Consider the following 18,625-nt stretch of genomic DNA (forward strand, 5'->3'; position numbering starts at 1 on the left):
CCCCCCCCATATTCTTGTTACGTCTTTCCAATGTGTCCTTGTTTTGCTGTTCTTTGTCATCAGTGTTCCTGTTTTTATTCGTTTTTCATTTTCATGCCCTTCACAACTCTTTACCGTCTGTAAATATTAAGCTATTTAAATAAACCATGTTCTGGACATGTTCAGTTGTTTGTGTACTTCATTTAGGCTTTAAATGTTTGAATGTTGAACTGTTTGTTTAGGGTGAAAGATGCCCAGATATGGTTTGGAAAACCTATATAAATTATTTAGTCTTGGAATTCATACTTCACACCACTCCATTAAGGGCGGCATATAGTTGATTTTTTTTTTTTTTTTTTAAGCCTCTTTGTTTGGGTCAACCCGCTCTTCAGTCAGTGTAGAATTAGATAGCCCTGATTCTATATTCTTCCAAAGTAGCTGTTGCATTTAGCCTTAAAAGCAATTTGCCAATGGACTGGATGCTCCTACATTTCAAATGTAAATCATATCAAAACTGTTATGTCACAGTTTAGGAGTTTTGAAATTGGCTCATTTTCTGGTTTGGTAATGCATAATTTTCCCCTTAATGTCAAAAGGTCAGTGTTTGAGCTTCATGGTTTGTCACTTCCATTTACTAAACACTTTATTTCTTAACTATGGTATTTTGTAATGCTCTATTTTAGACAGCAAAGAGGCACACAATGTGTTTGTGTGACCTTGTTCTTTTGAACAATGCTGACTTAATTGAGCAGACATGGTAAATGAACACAATACCTTTTAACATAAGCTCTAAACCTGTAACCAGCTTTAAACCTGATGAAAGGTGAGAAGACATAAATTCATGTACAGATACTTCAAGACAAATGGTTCTAATGTACAGTATTTTAGGCCCTGTTCACAGTGGTGGTGGTAGTGATGAGAGAAACCAGATGTCCAAGGCTCTCTCACTGGAACTTGAAATGGTTAGAAATATTTGGCAAAATATTTTTGGGGCTAAAGCCTATTTTGTGTATGGTTTGAGGTTGAGCTATAGGTCTGTAAGGGACATGACTTTTTCCAGTGTTCCTCTCAGCTGATCCATTTGTCATTGACCTCTTCCTTATTTTACGTGTGGAACTGGAGTAAAGTTATTCTTGAAATAAGCATTTAGATGTGATCTTGACTCAGGTACACCGATATGGAGATCATTGCTCTTTGTTTCCACTAGATGATTGACCTGTTTAATGTTTACTCATAGTTACACACATGCTTTCTGGGAAGAGTCCAGACCTTTATGGCTAGGTGTGACATTATACTTATGTTTTCAACTTATACATAACCTACATAGTCATAAACGCATTGTTTGATGATTTCAATACTGCCCATTGTGTTTACTTATGTTTCTTTTAATTTGGATATTTATTTTTTTATGTATTCCAATTCCTTAATAAAAAAACATCACTGCTCTTAAAAATTAATTTTTAAGGTACCATTATGCTATTATATTATAATGCTTTTTGTAACAGGCCAATTAATGGCTTACTATAAGGAGGGGGAAAAGGAAAGAACTTAAAATCTGGATTGGAAATAAGTGACAGTTTATAAAAACGTTCTCATATAAATGTCAGTAAATTGAATTACAGCTGCATAAACCTACAGTGGGTGGGGAGTGAACCCTGTACTGCTTTTCAGAGCTTCTACAAAATTTGGAAAACAGGTTTTAGTCAGTCTGAGGACACTTTACAGGAAGCATTCACAGGGCTATATGACACATATGTACACCTTTTATATTAACAAACAGCATTTTAAAGTTTTTTTTCATTTTTGCTTCTGCACAAATAGGAGCACAAACAAGTGCAGCAGGCTTGTGCACCTCCATGTTGTCATCTATATCTCCTAGGTAACATGAGTCATATGCACGGTGGCATGTACTGTTAGAAATCTGGTTGAGTAGCGTGTGCTCTATATATATTGGTTCAGATTCTATAAAAGTTGGCAAAAAACTAAAATGTTCAGTCTGTGTATAATCTCCTTTCACTTTAAAAGTCGTGTAAAGTGTATCCAAGGCTTTGGAGGACTGCTGCTAACAACTTGCTGTTAGATACCACAGGTCACCTTAAGAGGTCTTATGAAGTACATGCTCAACAGGTCAGATTAGTTTTGGCAGCATGAGAGGAACTAATACAATATTAGGCATGTCCACTGTAATGGCTACAAATCAGGAACCATTTATTCAATCTGTTTGAGTCCTGCTGTTCTGACAAGAAAACATCCAATGAAGCCTTAATGGTGGGGGTGTGGCCAACAGACAGGCAAGTTTTCAGTAATATTTTTATTAACCCTTTCAGACCGCTGCTTTTACACCACTGTCCTCAGTAGCGGACAGCAAAACCCACTAACTCCTATTTTTACCCAGTTTCCATACTTCATAAACAAATGGCTGAGTGAGGAAGATGAAGGGGAGGGTGGCTTGACAGTAACTCTACAAATGAATGCTGGTCTGACAGAAATCTGGTAAAATGCAGAGAAAATGTATTCCAGTGTGTGCTGTTAGTTGTAAGATGGCTGTTGTTTATCAGGCATGTACATGATTTTATCAAACAGGTAGTAAAAAATGCCGCTGTTGTTTGCAAACAGAGATGTCGAGTTCGCTGAAAACCGATGTTCCTACATTTCCACAGTTCTGTTTTTTCAAGCGAGCTTAGAAAAAGGGCATCTCTCCCACACGTCCTGTCCAACATGAACTGTGGTCACTTAGTGCTGGCTCAACAGGAATTGAAGTGACCCCGAGGGTGAGCATGTATCCTGTCAGCCATTCTCTGAGAAATGGACTAGACAGAAACCTGGCCTTATGGCTTGATAATGCAACATGAACACAGATAGAGAGAGGATGAGTCAAATACTTAATAAAGGGATTCAGTGTGTGACTGGGGGAGGATGAGATAATGCACAGATGACCAAGAAAAATCCAAGCAAAAACACATTTGCATAATAGACAAGGACAGTGGGAAGCAAAAGCGTTCATTTTTGCATTAGGCAGCACTACTGAGTTACTGAGTTTTTTGATTGATTACTTTTTGGCTTGGAAAAAAATAAACAATACAGAATGCTCAACTGGCTAAATATTAAAAGGCTTCCCATTATCTATTAGACAGTCAATCATTAACTCTATACAGCTTTTCGGTGTGCCAAAGCAACAATAAAACATATACCAATGTTTTCATTTATATCATGTGTACACACACTGAGCATGTAATTGCATGACCAAGCAATTATCTAATCAGATTATCCTGTGGGAGCAGTGTAAAACATGTAGATATGATAAGCCAGCAGCTTCAGGTTTTGTTCATATCAGTAGTCAGAATTGGGAAGAATGTTGGTGTCAGACAGGCTGGTTTAAGTATTTCTAACAGTGCAAAAATAAAACATCTAGTAAATCCGGCTCACTCTTAATGAGAGAGAACAACAGAGAATGACAGAACTGGTTGAAGCTGTTAGAAAGGTAACAGTAACTCTTATAACCACTCTGTGGTAAGTAGAAAAGCATTTTTGGGTGTATTTCCACTTGCAGTTCAATTCTCTGGTCTGAATCAGTTATCAAGTTTGTTACCTTGAAGCATTGGAGCCCCTTGGTTTGTGTGACAAAAAATTGCAGCAGGACGCAGGTGGAAAAAACGAAGGTTTTTGGAGCGGAGAGAGCAGGTAAATTTAACTTATAACAAATCAATAAGATTTCCATCAGTGTAGCTTAATAATGCTGTGGAGTTTTAGAAATACTGTCTAATAAACAAAAAAGAAAACCATTTTTTAATACTTTGTCACAGTTATTCCACAGGTCTTGAAGTATTTCTCAAAAATATCCCCTGTCCACTAACTTTGTGGGAAAGGAATGCAGCGCGCTTATCCAATCCATGTTTATGCCTCTATTATTGATTTATTACTTAATTAATCGATAGCTGCAGCCCTATCCTCAAGAAACATTTTGTATGTCTAAAAAAATGTAAATACTGCCAACTCCAGCAAATTAATTTGTGACAAGAATGTGGTCTGACCTCAAGCCATCCCAACTTTTAGGTGTATTCCTCTAATCTTAGCTAAATTGTGCCCATAGTCATGGGTTAACCTTGTCCAGATGATTATTCACTAGAAATAAAATATTTTTCAATACTCTAGAAACAGATCTCTGGTTGAGAAATCAGCCAGGATTTTAAACACTTCAACTCATTGTTATATATGTATAGTAGTGTTCTCTAAACCTGATCCAAGAGAGGCAGCTTTATTATATAGAATATGTATAAGAAACACAAACAAAAACTATTAATTTTCACTTTTTTAATTAATTATTGATTTTAACATCTTTAACCTAACTGCAATTGCACAAAAATAAAGAAATAAGAAGGAAAAAGAAAACAAATGAAAGATTTTCAGGGAAATAAAACAATCAACAGAGCTGAAAACATTTTAAGGCAGACTTTGTGGAAACACAAAGGCGATAGCAAGTGTAGGTGCAGGGTGTCAATGTGCAATGTGAGTTTGCTCTCAAAATATGATGCACTCATTGAACCTTTAACACATATGGACCAACCTCAGGTCATCTATAACTCATACATACACTGTTAAAGAACAGAAAGATTAAAAAACAAAAACAAACAAAAAAAATCCACAAACCTAGGCACTGAGAAAGAAAATGAATGAATAGGCTGTTACACAAACCACACTAAAAAGTAATCAGAAATAAAAACAGAGTGAAACACAGCATGGACAGTGGTGCAAGCTAGCCGCTAATTTCAGCTCTTAGCATTTCTATATGTTTTAATATTAACTCAATTTTCACCCAGGCAAGAACATGCAAAGTCCCTTTAAAGAACCACAAATTTAAAGACAAGAATCTTCATCATTTAACCTTCTGCATAATTAAGGCACTTCATCTTTAAGAGGTGCAAAACGGAATGAAGGGCGATAAATCTTACAGCAACGACAAAAATAGTTGGGAGACTGAGTGAGAAAAGAGGGGCAGAAAGAGAGAATGTGAGCACAAGAGTGAGCAAGTGAGAGAGAGAGAAAAAGAAAGAGCAGACGAGAGAGAGAGAGATATGTTAGGCACTCCTAAGTTGTTCTCTGTGGGCTATTCCCATCATCATTCCACATTCCTGAATACAGGCTCCAGCCTCGGACCAACACAACAGGACCTTTGGATGTTGCCTAACGTTGTTCATGCAACAGTGTGTCTCGAGTTAATGACACTCTGTATCTATGTTGCAAATAGAAACAAAAACAATTACATCCCAGACACTATGCAGACTTAACTCCTACTATCATGTGCAGAAAAGTTATGAAAAAAAAAGAAACATACTTGTCATTTGGCATGATTCAAGCAAAAAAGGCAAGCACTCAATTTCTTTTTCCTTTAGCATTAACACATGACTAACAACCCCAGTGCAAGGCAAAAAGCTGATGGAGCGAAATAGCAATCCTCAAATCATGCAAGCATAGACAACTTTGGCGTAAAAGCAATTCATTCAAAGACTGCACAATTGGCTTAAGTGGTTCTGGTGAAATGTGTAGCAGGCCTTAACCACAGACCTTAAATAAATCAAAATCAAAAACGACAGCAATATTTAAGTCTGAGCAGGGTCATCAAGGGGTCAAGGAATAAGCATGGCACAGCGAAAAAACCCTCAGCAAACAGCTTCAGCACACGTCAATGCAAAAACCTTCAAAAAATATAAAGCAATTCTGACATTTCTAGTCTGACAGAATGATAAAAGAGAAATTTTCAAAACAGACGAAACAGTAGCAGCAAGCTATTCAAGACTATTCGATTCAACATGGAAACTTAAACCATCTCAATTTGGCCACTCTTCTCCTCGGCTTCAAACACGTTGTGGAAGCCGGATAAAAGCAAAAATGGAGAGAATCAGAGAAATAACGGATATGAACCGCCACATATACAAGGAATTTGGTATGGTCAACATCCAATTCATCACAGGCCTCAATAATTATACATGTGTGTGTTCTAAAATTGGTAACCAAACATATCCAAAATATGTGGCCTTCTGGGTTTCTAAATATGAATAAGTTCAGCTCTAAGACACGAGCCTGGGGTTACATAAATCCTTCTTGTTTAGGTAGACATAAACAGCTCTGGTCATATTTTTACTGGAGCCTTTTTTCAGCACTCAGCTTACTCACATCTCTGAGGCTATTAGCACAAGGACCGGACAATAGCAGGATATAAAAAGCCTCTGAACTGTGTCCGGAGCTGAGCTCGGAACTGAACCCTGCCTTCCCTTGACCTGAGCAAAGGGATGCACTCTAATAAAGTCTCTTCCAGAATCTTCCTTCTTCTCATCTAGAGGAAGGCTTCAGACCTCACAACAGGAGCTTGTTTAGTAAAATTAAGTACCTTTATAATTTTCATATGGACTATGAAATGCACATGCTTTTGCTTAGTTATGGCAATGCAGCTGTAAAAATGACAAAGAGACTGCAAACAAGCACAAGGCTAACTGAGGAGAGCCAAGGATTTTAAATGACTGTACATACTGTACATCTACTAAAACTAGTTATTTATCCGCTAATAGACTCTTATAATATATCAATCAGTCCAGCTGGCAGACTTTACATCTTAACACAACTTCATTGAGAATATTGAGCACACACTCGTGCAAAACATGAAGCCTGCTCCAGCAGGAGGTGGCACACCACAAAACACATGCATGGCATCAACGGGTGGTCGGCACTCAGACATTCATACTTTTTAAGGCTCAGAGGGAAGAAGTGGAGAAAAAGCAAGAACAAGCAGAACAAGCCACAACTAACATAAACCCCAAAGGCACACCAACACCGTTTCAGAATGAAACGACCATCCAGAGCCCTCCACCAACACTTTCTGGCTTACAATACGCTATTATCTTTATTAGTACTGGATTTGGCTTGTGGATTTATACAGACTAATCCTGGAAACAGGTACTAGACTGCACTCAATCAGCTGTTCTACAGATGTTAAGGGCAAAAGGTTGAGCTCGGTACTCTGATTTATTGCAGGGAGTTCATGCTTTCTTTTCTGGCAATAATGGAGTCGCAGCAAAACAAACAACTGCCATAATCTACCAAAACAATTAAAGAATAAAATAAAACAAACAAAAACAAAAACGACATGTGATTGTTAACAGGGATTTAAGAGTCTCAAACAAAAAAAAGAAAACCTTCACTTACTAACTTAAGTTATTCTTCACTGATTTTCAACATGCACATATGGCTTCCAGGATTCTGGTGGATGGATCCTTAAGTTTTCCTTCTTTCTCATAAAGCTAACGCTGAATGAATACAGCAGGACACAAGCATCACTAGAAAAATAAACATCCCAGTGTGACTTTGACTACTGTGTGTCATAATATCATATCCCAGTTCTGAATAAGCTAATCAGCTAAGGCCATGGGCAAACATTAACTAGTGTTATTAAACCTTCACTTTCTAGAGCAGTGGCATTCAAACAAATAGATGTTTCAGCCTGTGGAGTAATATCTTAAAGTCATTATTTAGCAGATCTACTCTGACAAAAGAGTTTGATGAAAAGCTCAAAAAGGTTGGTTACAGCAGAGTAGAGTTGCAAATAAGAATCTATTTAAATTCTAAGAATTTCATTTGCAGGGAAATGCCACAATGCCACTGCTCTAGAGGCCACATTTACAGCAAATGTATGTATGTGTGTATGTGTGTGTGTGTGTGTGTGTGTGTATGTGTGTGTTTGTGAGAGCCTCATTGAAAAATAAAGCTCAAACCACAGGCATCAAATACATTATCATGGCTGAATCAGGGAATACAGGCCGGTTGTGAAATTAGAAGTGTGTGTCTGTGTTTGTAGCTGTGGACTGTGTGAGTTCAGTGTTTATGTAGTGCAAGGTGGTGCCTCCAAGTGGCAGCGTAGGTTACAGGGTGTGGTAGTTGCGGTCCTTAGATTTGCAGAATTTGTAGAGGAAGAAGATGACAGCTTGAAGGCCAAGCACTAGCACGATGCCGCCGATAAAACTTGCAGCGTCAAATGTAGACTTCTTAGCAGGGGGGGCTGATGTTGGTGTGGTGGTGTCTGTAGAAAAGGTATTCGCTTAAATGTGGAGGTAGCAAACAAGTACTCATTTCTTCATCCAGGCCATAAAAATCTGAATTTCTTTATATATATATATATAAAAAAAAAAAAAGGCAGGACTTACTTGATGTGGTGCTGTTCGGAGTTGTAATGGTTGTGGGTAGGTGTGAGGTTTGTGGAGGATCTAAAACAACAACATTATAATGAATTAACAGGTATGATTTGTTAACTTTGCTAAAAAAAAATACATATATTAGTAGTGCATAATACAGTCACTGTCGACAATCATTGTGCAAGTGTGTGTAAAAATGTGTGCAGGGATAAGTTACTTTCAATACATGTGGATCTTAACTCTCCATGTGTGCCATTTTATGTGTTATTGACAGTATTTTACCTGTAGGAGCAATAGTAGTGGCGTTGATTGTTGTGCTGTTTTCTGTTGTGGGAGATACAGTTGGTCCAACTGTTGGGAGAGAGGAACAGGGATTTCCTGATCAATCACATCTTATAAAAGACAGCTTCATAGAGTTGTTGTTTTAATAGAGTGGGGTTGTTTTAATTTCATTATTTAGTACTAACACAAGCTTACCTGTGCAATTGATTTTGGTGCAGTTCTCATTCAGGCTGGCATTGTGACAGACACTTTTGCCATCTAAGAGACAAAGAAAAGAAAGAAAAAGACATCTGATATATGTATACTAGATATCTGATTCATGCATACCATTTTAAAAATATTTTTCTATATTTACTATATTCTATACGTGACTAATCTGACATTTACTAATGTGTGAATGGAAAATTACCTTTACAGTCAGACCCAGGATACTTTCGCAAAATGTTCTAAATAGGGCTGTTTATTGGTAAGTGCATCATAACACAGGGTTTATGATTCAATATATTGCTTCATATCATAATACAATAGTATAAAAAAGTTTGGTCACCCCTGATCATTTTCATGATCACTGGTTGTTTGGATCAGCAATTTCAGTTTAATATATTATATAGCAGACAAACACAGTAATATTTGAGAAGTAAAATTAAGTTTATAGGATTTACAGAAAGTGTGCAATAATTCTTTAAATAAAATTTGGGCAGTCCCACAGAAAAAAATATCAATATTTAGTAGATCCTCCTTTTGCAGAAATAACAGCCTCTAAACAGAAATTAACAGCTTCCTATAGCTTCCACTCTTCCACTGAGAGTCTAACAGTTTAGTCAGGTTTGATGGTTTCAGAGCATGAACAGCCTGTTTTTTTATAATAATTTTTCAATTATATTGAGATCTGGGGACTGAAATGATCATTCCAGAATGTTGTACTTGTTCCTCTGCATGAATGCTTTAGTAGATTTTGAGCAGTGTTGTTAAAGTATTCAGCCCCGGCGCTACGTCAACTTTCTCACTGATTCTTGAACATTGTTCTCATGAATCTGCGGATATTGACTGGAACCCATGAGACCCTCAACTTTAACAAGATTCCCAGTACCTGTGTTGATCGCACAGCCCCACAGCATGATGAAATATCACCACCAGGAGCAGTAAATTGTTTGTCTTGGAATGCTGTGTTCTTTTTCCTCCAAATAACTCAATTTTAGTTTCATTAGTCCACAGCACCTTATTCCAAAAGGAAGCTGACTTGTTTAAATGTGCTTTAACTTTAGCATACCTCAAGCGACTCTGTTTGTGGCGTGTGCTCAGAAAAGGCTTCTTTTGCATTTCTCTCCCATACCACCTCTCCTTGTGTAAATTGTGCTGAATAGCTGAATGATGCACAGTAACTCTATCTGCAGTAAGATGATGATGTAGGTGTTTAGAGCTGCTCTGTGGGTTGACTATGATTGTTCTCACCATCCTTCTCCTCTGATTATCTGAGATTTTTCTTGTTCTGCCACTTCAGGTCTTAACTAGAGCTGTTTCTGTGGTTTTCCATTTCCTTACCATGTTCCTCACAGTGGAAACTGACAGCTGAAATCTCTGAGATAGCTTTTTGTATCCTTCCCCTAAACCATGATGTTGAACTATCTTTGTTTTCAGGTCATTTGAGAGTTGTGAGCATGGGCGTGGTAGTGGACCTGACTACCCAGGGCCCGAGTAGTGAGGGGGGGCCCATGAAAATCCTGTTTTTTTTATTCACTCAAAGAGGAAGAACACTTGCATTTGGTCATCTTGACCCTTTCTCATAATTGGATTTACTTGTGTACGTAGGTCAAGGGTCAATTAGCTTACCAAACACATTTTGTGTTCCAATAATTAGTGCTAAATGTATTACTTATTCCACACTTACTGTAAAAAAACAACAACTTAAATTTCTCCTCTCAAATATCACTGTGTTCTTCTGCTATATGACATATTTAACTGAAATTGCTGATCTAAACAAGCAATAAATTATATAACCAATAAAATCATGAAAAATACTCATGGGTGCCCAAACTTCTTCCTAACACTGCACTGTAATCATTTTAGAAAAATACTGACATAGTATAAAAACCCAGATTTATCATATTTATAAAATCTGAATAAAGAACAAAAGTTTACTTTTTATCCAGTCAGAACAGTTGGATATATTTACAGAGCACAACACTGGTATACAGTGGGCTGGACTTAAACACAACACTAAATAAAATCACTGTATTTCACCAAACTTAACATCTAAACCAATACATATTGAGAATCAATACAGTATTGCAAAACAAAATACTACAATATAATACTGACATTGATATTTTCTTACATCCACAGTTTTGAATCCGTGATCTGATCTGTGAGATTTGTGTTCCATTAAACCATTAGTTTATTGTGTGGCAGGAGCAAATACTTAAAACAGGTAACACTAATCACCTACAAAATTGGACAACGCAGTTCATGATGCATGTAAGCCTGTCATAATAATTACATTATCGATTTATCGTACAATAAATAAACATGACCTTAATAAGATATGATAACTGTGATATCGTCTATTGTGTTTATATGTATGTTTGTACACATATAATAAAGAACAGTATTTTAGCTTTGAAAAATCTGATCAATTCTTACACACAGTGTGAACTGCAGAAGGTTTGATTGTTTTGAATTGTTTTTTATGCTATTCTGTTATCATTATGCCAGTGGCATGGTTTTAAAATGACAAAAATATAGTGTATTGCAATAATTTCTGGGACAAATATATCGTCCATAAATAAAAATCATATCGTGACAGGCCAAGATGCATGTGTACCATTCATGTGAATTTGCTGCTTAGTAGGTGTGCATGTGATCATTTTAAGACAAAAAGGTAAGCACCACGCACAAACCCTGTATACAAGTGAGCAAAAATCAAGCCTTGAACTGAGCAACAATCCTTTAATATGAACATAGTCCATGTTACCTATTCAGAGCCTTTAGTAACATGTGCACACATTCAGATTAATACAAGAGGTCCATGAGCTGGCCAACCTCTTAGTAATATCCGTATTTTAGCACACCGTTGGCTAATGAATTCAACTGTCAGCAGGTTCTTTTAAAATGTAGATTGGTGCTTGACATATGCCAATTCCTTTTGTTTGATATCAAGACTCAAAATGTGTGTTTCTCACACTTAAAGCACTGCTCACTCTAATGTTATATAATGTAATATTAGAATAGTAAAGGATTCTATTTTCTTAGTGCTGTGAAGTGATGACTAAATAATCTTTTGATTAAAAATTGCTTTTAAAGTCCAAAAAAATAATTCTTTATTTTTTACTACACATCTTGTAATTAATACAATCAGACCTTGGGACTTTTATTAGCCACAATAGCTAACAGCAAACTGGAGATGCTAAATGGTTTCCACTAATTTTTAATAACAGACCAATGGCACTGTGCAGGTTAGATTTTCTATTTTCTGTGGTTTAATATGGCATATTCCAAATGATTTAATCACTGACTTTTGATATTAAAATGATACTACTGTGCTGGTTACATAGAGTAAGTTCTGCTGTTTGATATGATATGTGTATGATGTCTGTCAATCACGTTACAATGATCAGAACACAACAATCAGAACAAGGCACAAAGAAAGGCAATTACCAACATTATTTTTATGTGATTAATTTAACAACCTTAAAATGTATAACTACATCAAAGCTGATTTGAAAATTAACTATAGGAGATAGAACTGGATTTGTGTTTCCTTGACAGGTATAAGTGTATAAAAACTTTCTTTGTTAGACAGATGCAAATCTGCAAATCCCTGGCAGAACACTGATAACAGACAAGTAGTTTTATCAAGGGCTTTAAGTGTTTTTTATTTACAGCTTAATTATGTGTTGTGTAGTCTCCTAAACCTTACCCTGATCAGACACACGTACGTTGGGTCATCATTTTTTAGTGTGGTATACACAGAGAGAGAGAGAGAGAGAGAGAGAGAGAGATACCAGGAACAGCGAAGGAAAAGTATGTTTCACCTCTCATGCATATGTGAAAGGTAGCGGTCTCGCTGGTATTTCATGTTTTGATGCCATTGGTTTGTATGGTCACTCTTGAAGTCGAGTACAGCCTTTGCAGAACACTTCACAGTTTAATAACTGCAATGGAAGCTATTAGATTGCCTTGACTATCACTTTTCAACATACAGCATAATCATTAATTTGTTTCAAGTCTACAAATCATCCCACCCTGTCTGTTTCATTCCGAATCCAAAAAGTAAAGATACTGCTACTTTTAGAATCTTATGCCAGGTTCACACTACACAATTTTAGCCCAGTTTTTTAGCCGCAGTTTCATTATGATCGACAACAAAAAATCTGCTCAGCAAATAGAGCATCAGTCAGCGCTCACTCAGTCCTGTTGTGTGAACTAATGAAAGACGTTTGCTGAGCCGTCGCTGACTGATCTCTGACCAGTCGAAGATGCCTGGCAAGGCGGCATGGCCAGAGCTGTTTATGGAGAGTCTGTTTATGAAGAGAGCTGTTATGGAGACCACTTTTTGTTTCCATGTTATATCAGTAAATTACTGTTAAATGCTAGAGGGAGCTTTAAAGTGAGTTTTCTATGAATGATGCTTAATGGAGCTAAAAGCTAAAACATTTCATTTAAAATAGTGACTACTAAATTATTTTTTCTTAAAAAAGCAAGACATGTTTGCTTGTAAAACTTTCTATAACAAACAGGTTTTAGTCAGTAAAGACGTTAGCATTACTGCTATGAGCTGATTGCTACAAGATAGCTGGTGACCTACAGCTAGAAACAGCTAGAGTTAACTGGAGAACTTTTTTAAAACCTTTTAAAAATGATGTCTGCAGTGCTGAAACATTTGATATAGTTCTGTGTTGAGAACCTAAGTACATATTTTAGTATAAGAATTATCAGACATTTATAATGTTTATAATGATTTTACTCAATTGCTCTATATGAACTCAACGCAACTGCATATATTCTGTTCTAGAGATTCTCTGGCATGGCATCGCTAGTGCTTGTGTGCGTTTTGTTCTGACATGTTCTCATGACAAAATGTGTTTTTGGAGAACAGCCAGGTGAGTCTGAATTTTCCCACTGTGAGAAATCGTGTACTTTGTGACCCTGTGTTGCTGATCTGTAACGTAGTTTGAAAGTCTTAACAACTGAAGGATTTGCAATTTCAACACAACCAGTAGTGTATTGTATTGAACAGCACATCGACACATCGAAAGAAAGTCATGTAATGAGTAGCTGGCATTAGGTTTTGAATAAAGTTTGCCATGATTTGTCATCATGGGTTGGGGTGGGGCAGTTTGGGTTAAATTCACCTTTAACTAAACCACAAGGTCTAGTTGATAGATCAGTGTAGGCAGCAATAATTTAAAGGCAATAATAATGTTCTAACTAGAAAAACTAGTAAAACTGACAGTTGGCTGAACTTAGTAATGTTTTTTTTTTTATTTTCTTAATTGGTAGGCAATTTTAAATAAAAATATTATCTGAAAGTAAAAACTGTACATGCGATCTCAGTGGATTTTAATGGCTCTAGTCATTACGGAAAGCGTATGTCAGCTTTTCAGAGGTTTATAACCAGTCTCAGTATCGTTTCCCGGCAGTGACAGCATTCACTAAAGATCAACAATGTCTGAGGGTTGTTCCTATCTTATCAGTAAAAATGCAGTTAACTGGGTCAGCAGATATTTCTGGCTGCTGTTTCAGCAATGAGTACCTTCTTCTGGTCTCATATTTGTGTTCAGGCTGTGTCTGTGCAGTCATGCTGTGAGTGCTACAGAAAGTGTTCTAGCATAGTGAACGTCAAGTGAAGCACCTTTGAGCCCCTACTTAAGACCTGGTCCCTCCTGTGAACCACCTCCAAAAATGTAGCTTCAATCTATCTAAACGCTGAATTATAACACAAATGCTGCAGGCTTTGTTATGAGGGGCTCAGCTGTGAATGACAAGTCTGCCCAGTCCTGTCGGACCACTTTCACTCCTCCCTGCCCTGACTGTAAAAGCTAAACACACCGAAACACACTATGGGCGTGGTAATGGCTGCCTACTGATCTGGCTTTTGGGACAAAGTCTACTCCCACTGGTTTCTGACAGCTCTGCGGAAAGAGGTTTACAATAGTTTCAAGTTCTCAGAAGTTGGAGGGACTCCAGAATTCTTAACAGTCCTTGCAGGTTTGCAGCAGGACAGTTTCAAGTTTATAAAAAGTGAATAACTTTCCTTATAAAACACAACACAGTTTTTTAAACACTTTTCTCAACAAGTCACCTAAAGAAGCTTACATGCTGCGTAATCACACTGAAAGAAGGCTTGCTCAATCAGCTGATGGGCTGTTGCTGAGGTATGGCACACAGTGATTTACTTTCATTTGCCACAGATACGGGTCTGCATGTGTGGCTCGTCTGCCGCTCAGTTCAGCTTAGGTCTGACAAGATGAACAAGCACACAGTGGCCTATTCTTCTTCCATTTTCATAACAGTGTTAAGAGTGGCACAATATAACACTGTGTTCCGGCAGAAGTAGCTTCTCTATCTGACACACAGTTACCAAGACAAGGGTGTGGGATATGTATTGCAGCCTGTGAGACTGGTGAAGGAGCACAGCTGGCTCTGCCTGGGGTTGTGCTTATGTGCAATAGGGTGGGTAAGCTAATATGGTTACGAGCTCTGGACAAAAGTAGAGTATTTCCAGTTGATTATTCAGAATAATTTAACTAACTAATTTAACTAACTATAAAATTTATATTTTTGTATACAGTCTATGTCACTGCTCCAGTCTAGTAACAAATGCACTCAAAACTCTGTTCCTTGACATCCAGTTTGGAAAACAACTACGATTATGGACGAGTGACAGATAACCAATCACATGGCTCCACTATTCAGAAGCTTGTTTATGGACAAGGCAGGGCCACTGGCCTGAGGCCAGCCAGTTGCTTAAACAGCCAACAACACAAACAACAAGCAAATATAGTCAGTGACGCTGATAAAAATACCAGATTGTTACAGCTGTGGAATGTTACTAGAAGCCATTTTTTTCCACAGAAATCCAACAGCAATGATCACACAGAACTGTGCATATTATTGTGTTTATAACAGCTTATAACTTATAAGCAAGTTAAAATGTTCAATTCAAGCTTTATCAAAAAATATTTTAAACTTACATCCAGTTCTGGCACTGCCAAGAACTTCTCAAAACCATTCCAGTGTTCACCCACAGGCATCTTAGCATGGACTAATGATACGTATAAATAAATATGATGATAAATAAATAAGACTTCATATGCTGACCTTACACTCTATATGCTGACATAAGTTTATAATATATCCTAAAGATCATATGATGCTGAGGATCTCAATGAATCTAAATGCCAGTGGTGAAGTATGTGCTGCTGTTCATCATGGAGTTGCTAACAGTTCAAATGATATTGCTTGTGATTGTGCATTGTGGAATCCACAGAAAGGTACAAGCAGAGAGGTGTTAATGGAAGGGTCAGATTACAATGACCTGTCAAAGACCAGGCAGATCTTAGTCTAATTTAAATCTGCTAATTAGAGTGATTAAAAACTTACCACAATCCATCCAGGCACATTCAGTGTTATTTGTGCACTGCAAACAGCCAAGATCATCACAAATTGATGTTCCATCTAAAAAAGTGGAAAGAGAATATTACAATCAGCAATACACCAACAAAATCACCAATAAGCCTACCCTAACAACTGAATTATAACAATAAAGTGCCCTACTTTTCTTAGTGTCTCATGGCACATATACAGAAGTGGCATCTGGTTTATTGGAATTAGTCATGACATATTAAGAAATAATTGTGGCTAATCATTTATCTTATGAGGATAAAAAAACAATAGTGGTTAGATGTTCAATAAAACACATAATACTAATACAATATAAAACCAACAAAAAACAGAATGGCAGTAAAACGTTGGTGGTGTAATACAAGATGTAGGCTTAGAGCATGTTAAAATAATTTATTTAGCTCTCATGTATTCCCAAAAACAACAGCAACACATAACAATTGCATAACACTGTCTGGTCATTTAGGATTAATGTTAGATATTATGTTGTACAGTCTTACAGCCACTTCTGACTGACATATGAAATGTGAATGTTTAAATGTCGTGTTAAAAATCAGCCCAGCTGCTCTTCTATAAATATAAACCAAAAACAAGACAGGCCTCGAGAGTCAAGGCCATGCAGCCACTCAGAGCAGGCTAGCCAGGTGTTCTGTCTGACTGTGCTACTCGTCGATGTGTGCTACTTTACGCAACTACGCATGCGCTGACCCACAGTTTTAAAGCTTTTTGGCCTGTTATTCGTGAGAAATCTGTTTTTCTCGAGCAAATTATACAGTTATAGTTCACTATTATCATTTTCCTTAGTGTTACAAAGGTGTAAATGGCGATTAAAATAGTAACATTAATTAGCTTATGTTTAAATATCCTATTTAATTTAATACTTAAAAAAAAACTAGTTAGCCTCCTAACATCCAACCTGTTGTTTAATTTAGCTATAAAAACATAACACACCTTGGTGGCACCATTTGACAAGGAAGCACAAATCGACAGAACACCGGTGTTGTCTATCGGTCGGTAACAGATAACTGCAGCTCTGCGCTCTTAAACTGTGGTAGAGAAACCTGTATTACAATGAGCTACGATTGAAAAACAGCCAGCCAGGTAACTAATGTAATAAAAACAGACACATTTTCACGATTTAAGAACGATTAAAGATACTGTCAGTCCAGTGAAAACTCCTCAAAAACTTGCTAGCTAACTAGCTTAGCGAACAGGCTAACGCTAGCAGGGTATCTGGCTAGCTAGTTAACTCACTTGCTATCTTAGCCTAGCCTCTGTGCTAATCCGCTCACAAGTAAACACTGGAACTTACTCGAACCCTGGGCACTGATCCCCAGAGCCGCTACCACCAGAGTTACGAAGAGCGCTCTCCAAAACATGCTCTCAGTTTAACCTCTCCACCAGGCCGCCGAATCCCGCTACAGCTCTCAGTCTGGAGATGATGAAGCGCTGGATGTGTACTTTGTGACGATGATCAGCGGCGCTTCCTGCTTCTCGGTCATGTGGCAGAGTTTTTTTTGCACTAATGCCACGTGTTCCCTCCTCCTCCTCCTCCTCCCCCACACCCCCTCCCTCTCTCCATTGCTCCTCCCTCCTCTCTCTCCCTCCCTCCTCTGCTCCTTTCTCTGTCCACCTCTCCCTCTCTCCCCTATCTTTCTCCATATCTTTCTTTTTTTCCCTAACTCCCTCTCTCTCACCTCTGTTTTTCCATCACTCCTTTTTCTCTCGCCCCCCCTCCTATTCTCTCTGTTCCCCCCTTTCTCTCTTTCCCTCCCTCCTCTCTCTATAAAAAGGTGCAGTATTTCTTCAGTTTCCTCTGGCTTTTATTTGATTGCAAACAGAATGAACCCTTAATATACTGTACAGCTATTCTTGCATTTTAGTTACCTGAAATGTTGCCATTAAAAATATGTTTATGCACAGATGATAACAAGCAATAAAGTGTTTCAGGTGTTATTTTGTCTTATTCTTCTTTTAAACAAGCCTTAACACCAAGGAGTCATCCTCACATTTAGCATTTAAAAGTGTGATAGTGAAATAAGATGCAACAAAAACGTTATGAGTTTTGTTTCAGTCCTGTGAGTAGTTTTACTGAAACGGTGAAGCATTACAGTATATGACGATATAGTGTCATTGTTATGTTGATCACTAGATGGCAGGACTGCAGCGTCATTGAATCGTATTATTCTTTCTTCCAATATGAGATTAAAATTGTGTCTTTTAATCTTTGATTTTACATTCCAGGCAATTTTCACGAGAAGACTTGAGTTTGTCCGAAAGTCTTGATTAGTGATTAGAATTTTAATTGGTCACTGGGCTGTGCATAAAAATATATAGTAAGAATATAGTCATTTTAGAAGCGTGTTACAGCTGCGACCGCCAGATGGCGCAGTGTGTATTAAACTTCCACTGCTCGGGCAGAAGTGCTTCAGAGGCCTGAGGCTGAGTTTAAATGTGTCATTAGTCCAGTACTGTGTCGATCTGCCTGCTCTAAGAGATCAGATGCCTTGCCACATGTTCGATATTTACAGGAAGAAGAACTTCTAAAGCGGGATTCGTTT

The 18,625-nt window shown here is 37.5% G+C and overlaps 1 protein-coding gene across 1 annotated transcript; it reads right to left on the bottom strand.

The window, feature by feature from the left end:
- Positions 1–4,275: 4,275 nt before the first annotated feature.
- On the bottom strand, positions 4,276–17,578 carry cd164 (CD164 molecule, sialomucin). The gene is made up of 6 exons (XM_007255666.4): positions 17,377–17,578; positions 16,044–16,118; positions 8,637–8,699; positions 8,442–8,510; positions 8,172–8,231; positions 4,276–8,047 (listed from the first exon to the last, which is right to left on the bottom strand). The coding sequence occupies exons 1-6, from the start codon at positions 17,441–17,443 to the stop codon at positions 7,890–7,892; spliced, it is 492 nt and encodes a 163-aa protein (XP_007255728.2). The 5' UTR covers positions 17,444–17,578; the 3' UTR covers positions 4,276–7,889.
- Positions 17,579–18,625: the final 1,047 nt, after the last annotated feature.

The sequence above is a fragment of the Astyanax mexicanus genome, chromosome 1, assembly GCF_023375975.1.
Source record: "Astyanax mexicanus isolate ESR-SI-001 chromosome 1, AstMex3_surface, whole genome shotgun sequence".
Taxonomy (NCBI): Eukaryota; Metazoa; Chordata; class Actinopteri; order Characiformes; family Acestrorhamphidae; genus Astyanax; species Astyanax mexicanus.